The following is an 18,775-nucleotide window of genomic DNA, read 5'->3' on the forward strand; positions in this document are numbered from 1 at the left end:
TCCCAAATCTTTCTATGAAAACATTGGCCCATCTATTAAAAGGCCCAATATCCCATAGAGAGCTAGAAACAAGCCAGTCATCATGCTAGAAATTAATATCTTCACGATTACCCAATTTCCATTTCACTTTCTCAAAGGCTAAGCCTTTAGTCCTTAGAAGGCCATTCCAGATATTAGAGCCTCTTGGGTCAGGAACCTTGCTGATGAACTACTTAAGATTGAGGTTTGCAACATACTTAAACATCAAAATATCTCTCCATTCACCATTATTATTAAAGAGTCTCCAAATCTATTTCACTTGAAGGGCACAGTTGAACTGTTTCAACTATCTAATCCCCAAACCCCCTTTCTTATTAGATTTGTAGATGTTATCCCAAGCCACCAAAGCGTATCTCTTGTTCTCATCAGTGCCTGACCACATGAAAATCCTCTAAATAGCTTCTAGATGATCAACCACCTTAGAAGGGATAGAGAAGAGGCTAAGCACATAAGTGGGTAAGTTCTACAAAGTAGATTTAATCAACAATGCTACCAGCTAACTCAAAGTGATGTCTTTCCATCCCACTAGCTTCCTATTGAATATATCAATTAGATTGTCCCAAAAGTTTTTAGGAGGTTTATTCCCCAATGGGAGGCCTAAATAAATGGAAGGGAGGGCCCCAATATTACAGCCCAAGATGCCAACAATTTTCTTCTGTCTGCCTAAAGAGGTGTTAAAGAAGAACATCAAACTCTTGTCCCAATTGATGAGTTCCCCAAAGGCCTTGGAATAATTATTGAGGATGCCTTTCACAGTCCTACCTTCTCTCACTGAGGCCTCACCCCCCAAAATGGTATCATCCACAAACTATTGGTGAGTGAAAACTAGGGGACTAGAAGAAGGTTTTAGACCCACCAAATCCCCTCTACTCTTTTTGGAATGTATGAGTTTTCCAAGACCTTCAACCAGAATGATGAAGAGGATAGGGGATAGAGGATCACCCTAATGGAGCCCCCTCGAGGATTTGAAGAAATCAAAGGAGGTCCTATTCACCATGACCGCAAAAGAAGGGGTGGAAACTAGTTGTGAGATAATCATTCTCACTCTAGCATTGAAGCCAAAAGATTCAAGAATTCTATCCATAAACCCCCAGCCCACCTTGTCATAGGCCTTTGATAAATCAAGTTTCAGCATAAAACCCTCATATTTTCCAACTTCAAGGGAATGAAAAACTTCGTGAACCTCAATGATGGAGCCTAGAATTTGTCTACCAGGGACAAAACCAGACTATTAAGGCACAATAATCTAGGGAAGTAATTTGATAACACTGTTAGTTAAGACTTTCACAAAGATCTTATAAAAAGAATTATAGAGGTTGATCAATCGAAAAGAGCTAAAAGAATCGACATCTATGACTTTAGGGATCAGAACTAGAAAAGTAGCATTGATTTCTTTTAGCAAATTCTTGGCACCAAAAAATTCTTGAACAATTTTTACAAGATCAAATTGAATAATATCCAAATACATCTAGAAGAAATAGGTGGGGAAACCAGCAGGGCTAGGGGCCTTCTTAGGCATCAAAGCAAAAATGGCCTCTTTAATTTCTATAAGCTTAGGGATAGCCACTAAGGCCCTGTTCTGAGCTTCACTAATAACACTGGGAATGGTGCGAAGAATGACATGTTGGTCCTCTTCTTGCAAGTTAAGATCTTTAGTAAGGATATAAGAGAAGTACCTAATAGCCTCCTCCACTATCTCATTATCTTCTTTGATAGTGTCATTTCCCTTTTTTATCTCAAAAATTATGTTGGTAGTCCTATGTTTCATGGTGGAAAGGTGAAAGAATCTAGAGTTTTTGTTCCCTTCCTTGAGCCAAATCAACCTAGATCTTTGCCTCCAAAACATTTTCTCTTTCCCCACAATGTTGTGAAGATTAGCAAGGATTTCCTTCTCAGATATCATCTTAATATCATCATAACCCTAGGCCTAGATCTCTTCTTGCACCTTAGCAAGCTCCTCCAATATACTCTCTTTGTCATTAAAAATATTTGCGAAGTCCAGTTTGTTCCATTTTCAAATTTCTGACTTAATGAATCTGAGTTTCTTAGTGACCTTGTACATGGTTTTTCCATCAACCTCAATGCCCCACCACTCCTTGATTTTGTCATGCAGGCTCGGGTGTGCCAACCACATCTTCTCAAGTCTAAAGGGGAAAGCCTTCTTTATATTTACTCTATCAAGAGTAAGAGAGATAACGGAATGATCTAATCCAAGTCGTACAAGGGATGAAAGCTTGCACTAGAAATGACTCATCCAATCCAAAGTGATAAGGGCTCTATCCAATTTCACCTAGATTCACTCTAGACTAATTCTCCTATTGGACTAGGTAAATTTACTTCCCCTGAGATCAACATCCAAAAGGGCCAAATACCTTATCAAGTCGGCCAAGTGTTGCCTACTATCCACATCAGGTGGAAGCCCACCTAACTTCTCAGAAGCCAAGAGAGGGGTACTGAAATCCCCCATAACAATGCCCTCAGACTTGCCTAGCTGGGCAACCAAATAAAAAAAATATTCCAAAAAATTCTTCTACTATTCTTAATGTTGGGGGTGTAAAGGTTCAAAAGAAACCATCTATCCTGAGCCTTAGGATTAGAAAAATTAATGAGAAAAATATTACCTTCTCCAAAGATGATGTTGGCTTCAAAGGCTTCCTTCTAGATAATTAGCAAACCTCCTGAAGCCCCATCTAAGCTAGTAGTCGTGTTCCTCATTCCTTTACCAAAGGAAATCTTTTCAACTTTTTCCTTCTTCATTTTAGTTTCCTGGATTAAAAATAAATCTAGTCTATGATCCCTAATCATATTCCTAACAATTTCCTATTTGTGGATTCCATTGAGTCCATCTATGTTCTAGGAAATGACTTTCATACTCTAGTTTGGCCACATGATTTCTGGATCGTTCTTTGGGTCCCATCCAAAATATTCCTCCTTGTTTCTTCCTTTCTAATTTGATTCTTGTTTTTCCTCCTACGGGTACTAGATTTGTTGCTTGTATTAGCTTTCACCCTACTCCTAGTGGTTGCAGGCAAAACCGACAAAGGCTCCCTGCTATTTTTCTTCTTCTTATTCTTAACATCAGTCCATGGTGCTTTATTAGCATCCTTGCAGTTATCAAAAAGTTCCTCCAATAGAGAAAGGTGGCCAGGAGTGGTGGTTGAAACCCTTTCAAGGAAAAGGTTGACCACTATGGGGGAGAGCCCATTATTTGTGCTGAAGTTGGAATCCTATGAAAGAGGTTGTCTCAGCACCTCCACAAGAGGTCCAAACTGGGTTTCAGGAACACAAGAGGCAACAATGGTCTTCTTCTCTATTGTTTCCTCACTATAATTCTTCCCTATACCCACTATACTAGCTACCAAATCCATCCTGCGAATCTTCTGTGAGAGGATTGTGGGATTTGGCACACCATCAATCAAGACCCTATTGTAAATTATCAACAGAAACTTTGGTTGTGCCTCCTTCTTAGGTTCTTTTTTTCCTACTAGAGTGTTATGTTCCATTGGGGGATTCCTCTTGTCATTTACTCCATTAGCTTCTCCCCCTAGGGCATTCCCTTCTATAGCTTTTTCCTTCCACACCTTTCTAGGCACATCGACTTTATTCTTTGCTTGTTTGTTTTGGGCTTTATGAGCATTTTCCTTCTCTCTAGAAATTGGGCAAGCCTTCACTTTATGTCCAACCTTTATGCAATGAAAGCAAGGAAAAGGAACATTCTCATAGTTGATCTATTGTACCCTTCTGCCTAGATGAGACTGAAACTCGATCACTTGGGGCATGTCCTGGCCTTTAACCAAACCAATGCAAATTCTAGCATACGTGAGTCTTTTCTTGGCTACATGTTGGTACCCAATATGGACCAAGTATTTAAATTTTTTATTGTGAGATCTTGAACCTCTTTGAACTAAGGTTCAAAGCAGTTCAAAGTGGTTCACCTTGATTGGAACAGGTTCAGTGTTTCTTTGTTTCGAAATGGTTCATCTTGTAGGTTCATCAGTTGTTAAGGTTTAAATTCAGTTTCTAGTTCCCAATTTGAGCTCAAGTTCAATGGTTAAAGTATACAAGAAAATTTAAGATTCATGATTTGAGATGCAAATTCATTTGATTTAGAGAAGTTCAAAATCCATGTTTGATTCAACACCAGAGTCTAATTTTGGCTCAAGGTTCAAAGTTTAGAATGATAGCCAACCTATTGGTACGAAGTCAAATATTCAAAATACAAATTTTGAGCTTGCAGATGAAAATTTAGGGTATGTGGTGATGATTCAATAGGTTGTGGGCTCGAGACATTCACTATCCTTCATCACATGCTTCTACAAGAAGAGTCACCTTTGTTAAAAAGTTTGAGCACATTGATCTGTGAACTGATATGTATACCCTGTTCACCAAGAATAGTAAATACAAGAAGTGCATGTAAATCATGCAACAAATTATGAAGGCCAAGCATAATGGTTCAATTTGATATACATAGTACAGCTAATCCAATTAGGTTTCAGATTAGTTCATCAGACACATAGATGAGTTGTCATGTTCTTTCCGAGAGATATGGACATGTATACATTTATTCAATCAAAATTAGAATGTTTCCATGTTTATATTCTTCATCAACTTACCATATGCCTTACAAATCTCTCTCCATCAATTCGAGCTCAAGTAATGAGAGAGCATTCAAATTAGACTAAGGAAATGTTGATTGGCTAAGTCATATGTGTGTAAAAGATGACAAATGTTGAGACTATCTCCATATGTTCTCTAGCATATTTCGTAACTCAAAATCCATTGAAAATATGTGTAAAAAAAATGACTCTCACATGCATCAGCAATAATGAGGAAGGTCCAACATCTTTTTCGATTGCATGAAATAGGTTTGAAAAAATGCCAGTCAATCAAAGGAAATCCAAGCACCATTGGCAAAGATTATGGTACATGGAAATTAATTCACAATGACCATTACTTTGTTGGAGAAATGCAAGAGCTCGTGGTTTGATTGAAATTTATGAAGGAACAAGAGTAGATTCCTATCGACCTCCCTTAAGTAGAACACTGACATAGAGATTGAGAGCTTTGCACAAATGTAGACATAATGAAGGAGTCGATATCCAAAATATACGAATACATGTCAAGTTGTTTTAGTTCATGCAAAGTAATGCACCATGATGAGGGTTCCTTGGCCACGCCTTCCATATGGATGAGAAATGGTTCACTATAGATTCCTGTCGTCAAAGCACTTGGGTCTTCAAGGTAAAGGCCACGAACCAACACATGAAAAATGTTCATGCAAATTCAAGGAGTTATTGGGCACTCCTCAGTCTAGATTGATAATGTTTAGGATTAAAATATGTTCCAATTGTTGATGAAGAAGGCGCAAAGATTTTGGGATTGCTAAGTGAAGAAATAAAATGTGATGGGGAGAATATTTGTGTGATATGCCTCAACCCCTTGAAAAAGAGTTGTGGGGATTTGAAAGAGTTACCATGCAAGCACATATTTCATTACAATTGTATCTTGGAAGCCACCAAGATTAAGAATACATGTCCCATGTGTCATGGGAAATATGACTACAGGTAGAGCAAGATTTGAGTGAGATTTTTGCTTAAAGTCATGCTACGTGGATAGTTTTCAATGAATCCTAAGTACCTCTTAAACATGACAGCTCTCAATACTTATAAATGCAAAAATGATCAAAATTTCAAATGTTCTATATTTTCCTCAATGCAAATATATCATGATTAACATTAGGTTAAAAGGAATGAAGAACTAAAGAGGTCTTTCATTTAAATTAGAAAAAAGAAGTTGTAAAATTGAAATGAACTATTCAACAGGTAAGATATCAAGGTCAATTTCAAAATTCACAAAAAAAAACATTTGATGCTTTGGGTTCAACAAATAGAAACGTCCTGACTCAAATTTACTTCTAAGAAATTAGTGCATATAGTTTCAAAGACTCACATGTCAATAGGAGGAACTTCTTCTCTTGGTGTATAAGATATTCACATGGATTATGTTATATTTTGTAACATCTGTGTTTCTCAGAATGGTAATTGATATATGTAGACACTTGTCTTGCATGAGAATCTACTTGGAAACATTAAGTGCGAGAAGCTCTATTTCAAGAGAATATATGGTGTTATTCAAATAATTTACATCCAGATGCTAAGTGTACATATTTTGCATATGCCATTTATTTGACCAAGGTTATGATTTGTTTGAGTCTATCAAAATGACATACTCATAACCGTATGTTATAGAGCTCTCTAAAAAGAAAACTTAAGTAGAGATATAGTACGTAAAGAGGAATCAATTTTAATAACTAAAAGTGAGCTTACTAGAAAAGGGAAGATAAATAGGTCAGAAAGAGAAAGAAAAGGGGTTCCACTTTTCTTTCTTGATGACAAACTTTGTGCTACTATAGGGGGAAAACTTTTTTCTTTTCCTGGATTACAAAATTTGGGCTACAGCAGGAGAAGAGAGTTTTCTAATTTTTCAATTCTTCTTATTTTCTGAGAAAGTAGACTTTGGGGCTGTAGAAGACCAGAGTTTTTTTTTTTTTAACATTGTGTTAGTAGGAGTGGGAAATTTTGATTTTAAATGTAATGAAAGGAGGGGGAAGTTCTATTTTCTTCTAGATAGTGATTTTGATGCAACACGTAATGAGATCTTTGTTATCTTTTGCATTTTAGAGAAGGGAGACTTAGGAGATAATTGCACACCAAAACTTTGAGTTTGGGCAGTTTTCTTTAGTTTTCTCTAAACTCATTTAGTGTCACTATTTTTTGAATATACTTAATTTCAAGATGTCTTCAAAGTTCTAATTCTTCGCTTTCTTAGATTTTCATCCTCTTTGTAATACAACATTCATGTAAATGAACTATGCGTCATTTATTGTTCATTTTCTTTTTAGTCACTCAGTCTTTTTGCATCTATGCTATGTTTATAGATAGATGTTTATATACCTTTTGTGCTTTCTAGTTAAAAGCATTTGTATTTACATTTCTGTGAATTCATTGTATATCCTATACGGGGATTTGTACCCGATAGAATTCAGAGGAAGGTTATCAATCCAATGATAACCTATCCAACTGTTAGTGTTGATTTAGTCTTCTTTTTTGGGTATTTAGAGTTAATTTGTATATATTTTCTTGGAAGAGAATCTATTCATTAACACTGCAGTAACAAGATCGATGGATATCAGTTCCCCAAACAAGCTGGTGATGCCATCAAAAACATCTTCATGCTAGTACTCCAAGGGCAACTTTGGTAGCCGAATCTAGACCAGGGCCTAGGTAAGGAAGCCATTATTCAGGTCGAGGATGAAAGTCCACTTTTGAAGTAAAATTGTAGATTTACCCATTGTCCAGTTCCTTGCACAAAGAATCTAGGAATTATCTTCTGGGTAGGAGAACTCAAAAGACATAAATCCTTTTGCCATAGCCATAACTTCAACCTGCCCTTTCAACTCCCATTTGTTTCTAGCGAAAATCCTTACTAGATCTATGTTAGGTTGGGGGCCTATAAATTTTCCCACCGGGGTGGCAACCATACCCATAATGTTGTGGTCAATAATTTTAGTAGGTACTTCTAAGGCAAAAACCCCCTTCTCCTTATCAGATTTATCAATGATTTTAGGGAAGGAGGATTTACCTAATGGTTTGACTCCAAAAAGATTGGTCCACCTCCCCTAGGCCCCTTGGTCCCCTCCTCTTGATGTCCTTAGTTGTGGAATAGAGAGATTCTTTTCTCTTGGGTGTGGCTGCAAAGCATGTGGGTCCCCATATTTAGATGCCTCCCCCTTTCCCTCTTCCTTGTCCTACTCAATGCCCACAGTCTAGTCGCCCTACCCTTGCTTGGCAGTATTCCCACTCGAAATCCTATTCAAAATTCCTCCTCCTTGCTTCACTCCGCTTAGCTCCCCCATCATCTCAGAAGTTGCATAGTTGGATTTTAACCATTGGATCATTTCATTATTGACCTAAATAGACCAATTCCATGAGTATGGGTCTCCCCTAGTCATTTCATGAAGTTTAGGGTTGTTTTACTAAATTGTGTCAATTTGTGCATTGTGGGCAACTTGAGATAAGTTGTCTTATTCATAGGGTTCACTAGTGATTAGAGTTTTCCTAGTTTGGATGTAGGGTTGTGATAACCTAATACCATCCTAGAAGAAATTGTGATTGGTGCTTGCACATTTTGATCATCTTACCAAGAGATTTGGTTGAAGGACTTCAGTGAAGAGGGTTTTTGGACCAATTGATCATCCTTTGATCAATTCCACTAGGCTCCATTGCATCAATTTTCTATTGATGCATAGTCTTGGACATGTTCTACACTATGTCTTGATGATGTGGTCGAGTGTGCAGAGCCTAAGTCGAAGATGTACAGAAGTTGTACCTAATTTACAAAGAGCAGTTTAGAGACATAGTATCGGGAAAGCAATTACTGATTTTTTTTTCTATCTTACATCTAAGATGCAATAAGAAGACACACACTCATACAGTGACAAAGGATAGTCAACTGATCACATAAGCGAGTGTGCAAGCCCTAGAATCGCAAATGTGAAGTTTTGTATAGACTATGAGCCAACAGTGCTATTGTAATTGTAATTAATTAATTATCTTATTATAATTAATTAGGAAAGACTCAAGGCTGACTCAAGGAATTATTATGAAGATATGGTATAAAGGAAAGATGTTTTCCTTGTTTGTATATATCTATTTTTGTTGTGTGAAATGTGAAGTGTGAAAAGGAGCAAAGTGCTTAAGGAATGTGTGTAAGCAATCCAAGGGATTATTGCATGCGAGATTTGTGATCTGGTTACAAGATCAGAAGGAGAAGAGGTTCGATTGACATGATAGAGAAAGAGGAAGGAACAATACAATACAATTCTATTATTCTGCAAGGAATATTACTAAGATCATTTGGACAGTGGGTTCATTGGCCTTACCCCTTGAAGTTGTTTGGTCAGTGGGTCCAACAGTTTTCCACAACTCCTAACAGGGTTGGAATCTCCTAATAGGGATTCAAAGTCTCCTAATAGTGACTCATATGTACTGAATGTATTCATAGACTCCTAACAAGGTCCATCCTCTAACAAGGAACATTTATATTAGTACATCATCTTGTGGGTACCATCCTAATCAGGGTTTTCCCTTTGATCAAGGGTTTCCCTAGTTAACATATCTGGTGTTATTTTGTATGAGTATCTTTTTGTTGTTTTAGTTTATATTACTCATATGGTTAAGTTTATTTAAGGATGATAATTGTGATAATAGCTGGATAACTGATTCACCACCCCTCCCCCCCCACACCCCCCCTTCTCAGTTATATTAGTGGACTATATATCCTGACAAACATTTCTATAATTATTTCCTTAGTTGGATAAAAGCATTAAAGGGTTGTTACTTGTAATCACCCAAAAATGATCATCTAGACCATTAGCACCCTTCTCAACATTTTGGCTAAATTATTTAATTATTTGCTTGGAACAAATCTTTAAAAATCAATTTATTTGATTTTATCCTATAGTTTTACCACTACATTCGAAGTTTATATTTAATTAAAAGGAACCTGTCCCCCTTTTCATTAAATAAAAGACCCATTTCACCTTGCTATCCTAAGTTGCACACATAAAGCATTTTCCCCAATTTAAAAATAAAATAAAACACTTTTTGTCTCACATGGAGATGTCAAAGTCACCTCTTTCTTATTGGTGAAAATGATATTGCACATGAATCATGCTAAAAGTCAACCCCCACCCTTGATCATATGCCTCTAGATTATGATCTCCATTGTCCATACATCTTTAAAAGGGAGAGCTCTCTCCTCATCTAAGGATCCAAACTTGAATTATTGTTTTGTTGCAGGTTTTTCCCTAGGTCCCTTCAACATTTGTGGAGAACTTCTATTCTCTCTCTCATTCTTGCATAGCTTCATAGCTTAGTTTCATATGGCATAGCATAGTTTTTCTTTATGCATTAATATAACACACTTAATCTAATTAGAGGAATTGTAACACTTTCATATTGTTAGTAATATCTTGCATTATCTTTACATTTCTATAATTTAGTGTCATTTGCATAGCATTCTATGGAAATTCTTGGACACTAGCATTCTTTCTCTTGTCTTAAAATCTCCCATTTCATGGTTTATTTGCAAGGGGATACATTCCTTAGGTTCAACTGAGAGCCATATCATTGCTTATTGTATCCCTTTGGACTCCATGACTAGTGAGCTCTATGCTATCATTCAAGCTTCTCAATCTATGAGATTCTTTGGATATAATGGTTTAGAGAAGTGCACAATATAAGTGTACATTTTTGGCACCCACTATGGGGCACAATCTAACTTCCTCTTGATCATGTCTTTCAATCCTTGATGCTTCTTCTATACCTATCATCACAAGAAGTTAATCTCATCGTCATATCTAATCTATCCAAGTATCACATCTTCAAAACATGAGTCTACATCATAATATGAGAGCTAGACACAACTGTGAGAAAGATACATCCATGAGCATATAAACATAAAACATGAGCATACATAACAATATTACATGGAAATTAAAGTCTTGAAACATCCATAACATGAGAAAGAAAAAAGACAAGTACACAATGCAATCAATCAAATCCAATATCTCACATATCATGATGAATCAAGTACATGTAAAAAGTGAGATTTAAAATTTGGATAAATATCTCAAAATATACATCAACATGCCACAAGGGCATCAAAACCTAGATCAAACCCTAGAACTTTGACTAGGTGCCTCCCTGATGTGTGGGAGGAGGTTGTGGTGGTGGCACCTGAGTCCTATCCAGAGGCTTTATTGCCCCCTTTAACCTCCTGACTCTCTCTAAATAGTCTGGAATCCCTATCTTGGAGGCACTGTGACTCTATATGCCACATAGTAGTAGGATACTCATGCTCCATGATGCTTAGACTCTCATTTGGTTGCGTCCCTCTCCTGCCTCAGCTCCTCACTCTGTGCCCTCTCGTTTATGAGCTGCTGATCGTGGGCTACTTTGGTGATCCATGCCTACTAAAGCTCCCCCTCTAAATCCTGGATCCATTGATCTCTCGAATCATCTCCTCCTCTAATTGGGATAGGTGGTGTATGCCTCTCCTCTTGCCTCGACTATTGTCTCTCCACGCAAGGTTGTCATACCAGTTTCATTGGTCTCTCCTCCATCTCCTCCATCTCTATCTAGCTCCATGCTCATGTCCTACTATTTGATGCACCTGTGGAGCTGCCACCCCTCTCTCTCTCCTTTGTGCCCCCCTCTTGTCTGGCCCCCCGAGGTAATGCATCTAGCATTGTGAATCTCAGGAATGGATATCTTTGTATCTCCCGTGCATAACTTGGATCTATCCCTGCATCTAGCACGCCTTGGGGATTGTCCCACTGCTCCCGTTGTAGTGTTGTTGTCTACTTCATAGTTGCCTTGTAATCTAGCATAGGGAGTCATCCAAGGCTCTCCTCACCCCTAAACCTAGCATATGTGGCAGTCTTAGTAGATACCATATGTCATCACCTGAACTGTCTCCACACTCATGTGATGAAAAAGCACTCTACTATCTCTTAATGTCGACCTAACAATGGCCTACTACAAAACATGTACCCCAGCTCATCAGAAGCCTCTTGTCATGCCTTACATAGTCTATATGACCTCCACTCAAAACTTGAGAGCTCATCAAACAACCACTAATAATATATCATGTCCCCACTATGAGGCTGAGGGATGAAGCTTGAACACCTATAAATGTAAGGATACACATGCTCCCTTGGTTATACCCTCGACCGGATCACTACAATATGATCCCAAGCCCATATCTGCACTAGCACAACCCCACACACCCATGTCCACCCCTCCCGGTAGGCAATCTCATGGAGCTCATGATACATATTTGCCAAGATTGTTGCCCCCTGTGACATCCGCCTTGGGTGTCCCACTAGGTCCATCATGGCTCCTATCTGTGACCAAGGCATGTGCAACTAGGGAGAATACTATATAGGCTATAGGGTGTTGATTCTCGTACTCATCTATTAAGCTCTCCTAGCTCAAATGACAGTCTAAGATAGTGACACCATCAAACAACACCCAAATTGCAACTCTCCCCTCTATTGGGGTATGATCATAGTACACTTGTGACACAAATAAACTCACATCAACACTTATGATGATACCCAAAACAAAGCAAAAATGAAACATCAAAACATGCTCATCACACTCATTGGGTCTCCATGGCAAGGTACTCAGAAGATTTCATATACATCCTCTAGTGTGATAGTTGCCTCTCCAGTAGGTAGATGGAAGTTGTTATGCTCACTATTGCATCTCTCTACGAGCGTTGATAAGAGGCTATGGTTTTCTTAGATATGAGGCATCTGAAGCAACCACTGAACTCCATGGTCACCAATGATCTCCACTACTCATTACTCAAATGTTGCACTAACCACTGCCCACCACCTTGGGGGCCCTAATGAGCAAAGCTAGGAACACTATCTGTGTAAACAAAACCAAGTAAAAACACATCAGTACCTATTAAGATATATCAAAACAAGATCATAAATGCTCATACTCTATCATACAAGTGCAAAAATTGAACTACATGATCAAAAACATCAAAAAATGCTCAAAAAACACATTATGTGATACTTCTTACTAAAAGCAAGTGATACTTTGTGCTATTTTGTATCGTGTGATTCTTTCTCAAGTACTTGTATGATACTTTTCTTTCGTGTGATACTTTGCACCATACCATGCGACATATGGGTACACCTTGCACAATATAAGTTTCTATAGTCATGCAATGCTTTATTGTATCACATGATAGTTTTTAAAACTGTCATGTGATACTTTTAAAGTATCAGGTGATATTTCACACAAAACCTATATAAACCTATGGAAATGGCTAAAAAATTCAACAAAACAATCTAAAAAGTGTGAAAACTTACTAGGGCACCATAGTCGGTAGGCTAGTAATGCAACTGACTGAACTTGAATCAATGCATGTGTGTTGGAATCCCTGCTCAAGCAACCACTATCTCTCTTGGAACACTCAAAATCTCTCAATTCGACAAATGAAAAATGAATTGAAAATGACACTTGGACCCCCTATACAGTCTTTTGACCCAATTTTGACCTAATTTTTGAAGTCCTTAGAATTTCACAACAATTGCACCCTGACTAATTTGGACATGTTGGATCCATTTTTGGGATCAAAATGGAAATATGAGCTCATCTTGATGGTCAAAATTGTGTTTTAAAACTTCTTCCCCATTCTATGTAGTTGACTAACCTTCTAAGGCCCAATCTTCGAATCTTGTTGGGGCATCATCATTTCTTCATTCCTTCATCATCTCTACTCTCTCCCATACTTCTTCCTTACTTTGATTCATTTCATATCGTTCTTCTACTTGATTTGACCTAATTTTAATATATCATCTTTCTTGGTCAACTTCAATCAAACTGGGGCATTTCATCACTTCTTCATGGTTGCTTTGGGGTTTTAATCACTTATCTATCATCATGGACCTTGCTTTATCTCAATTTGATCATATCTTGCTGATTTCTACATCCCCTATATCTCATTTCAATTTTGATCCTAAGGGGGCAAGAATTTTTTATCGTCACTGCAAGTTGCTTGCTATGGCTATCTATTTTTCAAGAGCATATGCTTGATCTTTCCATTTCCTCTTGATCTATCTACTTTTCTTGATGTTAGTATTCTTCTTGAGTTTTGATATCGTCTTGTTGTCCCAGTGTTCAGTACAGTCACTACCAGGTTGTGCACTCAAGATTTTCTATCTTGCTTTGCATTTCCTTCTTCGAAATCAGATCTCTCTATCTAGTGCTGCCTACTTGGCTTCTTCATTCTTTCACGTAATGTGTTCCCAGATCGATCACACGTTAGTCAAAGAGGGGCAAATGTAATCACCCAAAAATGGTCATCTAGACCATTAGCCCCCTTCTCAACATTTTGGCTAAATTATTTAATTATCTGCCTAGATCAAATCTTTAAAAATTAATTTATTTGATTTTATCCTATAGTTTGACCACTACATCCTAAGTTAATATTTAATTTAAAGAAAATAAAAGACCCCTTTTACCCCATTATCCTAAGTTGCACACATAAAACATTTTCCCTAATTTATAAATAAAAGAAAAGACTTTTTGTCTCACATGGAGATGTAAAAGTCAACTCTTTCTTATTGGTGGAAATGATCTTGCAAATGGATCATGCTCAAAGTCAACCTCCACCCTTGATCATATGCCTCTATATTTTGATTTCTACTGTCTGTACATCTTTAAAAGGGAGAGCTCTCTCCTCATCCAAGGATCCCAATTTGAATTATTTTTATGTTGAAGGTTTTTCACTAAGTCCCTTGAAGTATTTGTGGAGAACTTCTATTCTCTCTCTCATTCTTGCATAGCATCATAGCTTAGTTTCATATGGCATAACACAATTTCTCTTTATGCATTAGAATAACACACTTAGTCTACTTAGAGGAAATGTAACACTTGCATATTGTTAGTAATAACTTGCGTTATCTTTGCATTTCTATTAGTTAGTGTCATTTGCATAGCATTCTATGAAAGTTATTAGACACTGGCATTCTCGCTCTTGTCTTAGAATCTCCCATTTCATGGTTTATTCGCAAGGGGCTACATTCCTTAGGTTGAGCTAAGAGCCATATCATTACTTATTATATCCCTTTGCACTCTATGACTAGGAAGCTCTAGCCCGCCATCCAGGCTTCTCAATCTTTGGGGTTATTTGGATAGAATGGTTTAGAGAAGTGCACCATCTGAGTGTACATTACTTTGTAATCCAAGCCTAATTAGGTCTATTAGGCCTATTTAGCCTAGTGGTGCTTAACCCATAAGATGAAGGTGTTGAGACTTGTTAGTTAGGAATCTTATAGAACTCACAAAAGGTTATTCATAACTTTGGTTTTTTTGGATGGTCCTTCGGAAAGATGGAGAGATAAGGATGAAAAACCCTAGGTTGACCTAATTGTAATTAGGCCTTTTTAAGGAAGAACCCTTGAATGAATAGGAACCCTTCAAGAACCTTTAAAAATGAGTTGGTTGAAGTCTAATAAGCCAAGAGAAGATGTTTTGACCCACTCTCCTCATGTATATGTTCATGACATGCCTACAAGTAAACCCTACCCTAAGAGGGATTAGGTCTAGGAAACGATCTAAGGATCTTGTCACACAAATTATGTTCCAATTGATTGGAAGAAGTTTAGAAGTCTAGAGTGGTTCTAGAGGAGTGAAAATAAGGCAAAAGAAGAAGTGAATGATTGATTCACCATTGAAGGAATGCCTAGTTGTGGGTTGGGCTAGGAATAACCTTTTTTCCCTATAGCTCTGCACTAGTTTATATATTTAGAAAATTATAAGATTGAATATAATTTTGTGTTATAAATATTATACAATAAGTATTATTTATAAGAAAACGCCATTTCCTAATCATTTCTACAATTCCTTCTTCTTTTTTCATTGTTCAAAAATATTGATTTCTTAGAATTCATAACTTTTACCAACCCATCATAACCTACAAAATTGCGCATAGGGGAGAGGACCCAGTACTTGAACGTGTTCCAATAGTTGTGAATGGAGTTGTTCACTTAATACCTACACTTACTGACTTAATGTCCAATTTTTTTGACAACATTGTATTAATACTTGTGACTTTAAAGTTGTTAGTACAATGTTAACTACCCAAAATTGAATAAAATGTACCCTTAGTTATAAAAATTAACCAATGATGTGATGCCACATCAGCTGTTCAACTATGGGTACCCTTTATGCACAACCATTGGTCTCACTTTTTTTTGGGGCTGTTTTGGACAACTTGGCAAAAAGTATGCTGATGTGGCATCATAATGGGTGATGTGGACTTGAAATCTTAGTTATAAGTAGACGACTCTCCAAGTGAGCTGCTGTAAAAATCTGAGAACGATTTGAAATTTTTACATAAGATTTTGATAAGCGCAAAGTTAGGATGTTCAAGTACCGGATCCTCTCCCCTATGTATCAACTTTATCGTATGATTTTCATTCCTTAATATCAATATTAATGCTAAAGCTTCTTTTCCTTTTTCTTTAATAAAGTACAAAGTAGACAAATAGTCTCTTTAACAGCATGCATTTCACGTGGCTCACATCCCTCCGTAATTTTGAAGCAACGAACCGGATTGCGTCAAGTTCAAAGAAAGTCCGGGCGATCAATCTCCAGTTTATCTTATCTCCGTTCCCACTTCCATTGAATGATGAATCGAACTGTTCATCGAGCAGGTAAAGATGTTTAAGCAAGCAGCCTTAACCTGCTGCAAGCTTTATATATCGGAGAGCAGAAACCGCAAGGCATTGGAAGCCATAGGGAAGGCAGCCAAAACTCATCCTCACTCTTGCCTACTCAATGTATTTGAAGACAGGGACTACAATCGTGTTGGATACACACTTGTATCACATTTGGAACAAGGAACCTCCACTTCTTCTCCTCTGCGAGAAACAGTATTGGATATGGCTAAAACTGCATTACAGTACATAAATCTTGAAGAGCACAGTGGAACTCATCCTCGGCTTGGAGTTGTTGATCACATATGTTTCCACCCACTAGGAGAAGCTTCTCTCAGTCAAGTGGCCTCTGTGGCGTGCTCTGTGGCTGCTCAGATTGGTACCAATCTCAACGGTCTGTCTATTTTCCCCCTTTCATTTTGCAACCAATTTGAGTAATCTTGATAAAATACAGAAATTTTCATATGTTCTTCCCCGCAAGTTCCTGAAAAACCTACCGAATACAAACCAGATCGATATAACCCAGGAGTTCAATGCATTTAATATACTTCTTCCTTGATGCCTTGCTTTTTTCATCTGAGCACGAAAGATCAAATTTCACTAAATTTTCTTTTATGGGGGGATAAACACACAAGGAAAGTTTTTTTTTTTCTAGTAGTTAAAGCCTATTCCGTGAAATTTTGCTTGCAGTCGCAACCCATTACATGAAATTTTAAGTCACGGGAATTAAACTGAGGTGGGAGTTTATTATTAAAAATCGTTACACATCGTCTAAGTTAATAAGGATATCCCTACAGTGACCTAAATGCTACTCTGATAACTTTCTGAACTTTTAGTTATAGCCTTTGATTCTACCTTGAGCACCGCCCTCTAGGCTGATATGATGCATTCCTATGGTGCAGTACCCACATTTCTCTATGGAGCAGCACACCATGGTAACAGATCCCTCGATTCAATCCGGAGAGAGTTGGGCTATTTCAAGCCTAATCATGAGGGGCAGTGGGTGGGGTTAGGTTCTATTCCTTTAAGCCTGTTACCAGAGTATGGGCCATATCAAGTTTTATCAAAGACTGGGGTTGTGGTTGTGGGCGCATGCCCTTGGGTGGCCAATTACAACGTGCCAATTGTTTCCAATGATCTTATCATCGGCCGCAAAATTGCAAGAAAAGTAAGTGCCAGAGGTGGAGGTTTGCCAGGTGTTCAGGCCATGGCCTTGTTACATGGCGATAAGGTCATGGAGATTGCTTGTAACTTGCTAGATGCCAAAAACGTTGGGCCAGACAAAGTTCAAGCCGAAGTGTCTTTACTAGCTGATAAAGAAGGTTTGATATCAAAACAGGGGTATCTCACTGATTATTCAGAGGATCAGATATTAGAGGCTGCCTGCAGGAGATTGAAGTTAATTTAAGGGAAATAAATTAATAATCCAGTCAACCGAGCTGATGACTATTTTTTATAAGATGATTGTAAGTACATAATAATATAGAAACCTCATGCTTAAAATATTAGCTATACCAAATTCAAGTTTCAGAGGTCTAAAGCTCACATTTTGTGACCAATATTTATTTGTAAATGGGAAATTATTTGTAAATAGGCGGTAACTGTATCTATCACAAAATATATGCAAGATGAGTTCCCATTATTTAAGTCATTGTAAGGCATGGCTTACAGCTTAGTTGTTCCTGGATTTTTTTTTCTTTTTTTTTGATGGAGGGTTCAGACCTGCGAGGCAACCCAGCAAGGCACAAAGCCTGCGAGCTACCAACCTGCGAGCACATAGACTTTTTAGGGACCCGACATGGGCCCACTCGTGCTTGAAACCTCTTTGGCTTAGAGCGAAGGACTGAGGGGCATCCAAGACGTCAAAATCACCCGGGGCCCATTGACGTTCCTGAATTTTGAGAAGAGGCTTCTTCCCATTTTTCAACCATAGGGGGTTCAAATCTATCTAAGTTGATAAGGAGATACTAAAGGAGCTTAAGCAGCTTCTGCTGACTTGGTTGCTTGCCACAGTTCTTTATGCATGGAATGTAATTGGCGATAATTCCTTTTTCCACTTAAATAGCAATGGTTTTGCAGGCTGTATAGCAATGCTGTTTTCTTATCTGTTACCTACTCAAATTTAGATTTTTGATGCAATCAATGGATGTGTTTTGTACATATGAATGCCATCCATCTGTTGAAAATTTAAACCATACACATGGTCTGTCAAATTTAAACCAGTCTATAGTCGGATCGTCAAGATCTTATTCCTGTGGATCCACTTATGGTAACTGCTTCCCTCATAATTAGACATTCAGAAGATTTGATTTCTATAGCAATGTTGTATGATAAGTTTTTGGGAACTTTTATGGTCTTTACACCCAGATTTGGTCCTTTGGATTTCATATTGGAATTTAGTTAGAAACTATTGCTGAGATCAATTTTTGC

General features: G+C 37.7%; 1 protein-coding gene across 1 annotated transcript; it reads left to right on the plus strand.

Moving 5' to 3' along the window:
- Positions 1-16,210: 16,210 nt before the first annotated feature.
- On the plus strand, positions 16,211-17,873 carry LOC149563575 (formiminotransferase cyclodeaminase-like protein). The gene is made up of 2 exons (XM_089826776.1): positions 16,211-16,739; positions 17,248-17,873. Exons 1-2 carry the CDS (start codon positions 16,349-16,351, stop codon positions 17,751-17,753), a joined length of 897 nt encoding a protein of 298 aa, XP_089682902.1. The 5' UTR covers positions 16,211-16,348; the 3' UTR covers positions 17,754-17,873.
- The last annotated feature ends 902 nt before the right edge of the window (positions 17,874-18,775 follow it).

The sequence above is a fragment of the Cupressus sempervirens genome, chromosome 4, assembly GCF_028749045.1.
Source record: "Cupressus sempervirens isolate cs-2001-9-10 chromosome 4, ASM2874904v1, whole genome shotgun sequence".
Lineage (NCBI taxonomy): Eukaryota > Viridiplantae > Streptophyta > Pinopsida > Cupressales > Cupressaceae > Cupressus > Cupressus sempervirens.

What these genes read in the sequence shown, in the direction of transcription:
- LOC149563575 (XM_089826776.1), top strand. Translation starts at nt 16,349, where the DNA reads ATGTTTAAGCAAGCAGCCTTAACCTGCTGCAAGCTTTATATATCGGAG. An exon ending in GATTGGTACCAATCTCAACG is followed by an intron (nt 16,740 to 17,247) that starts GTCTGTCTATTT and finishes CCTATGGTGCAG; the next exon opens with TACCCACATTTCTCTATGGA.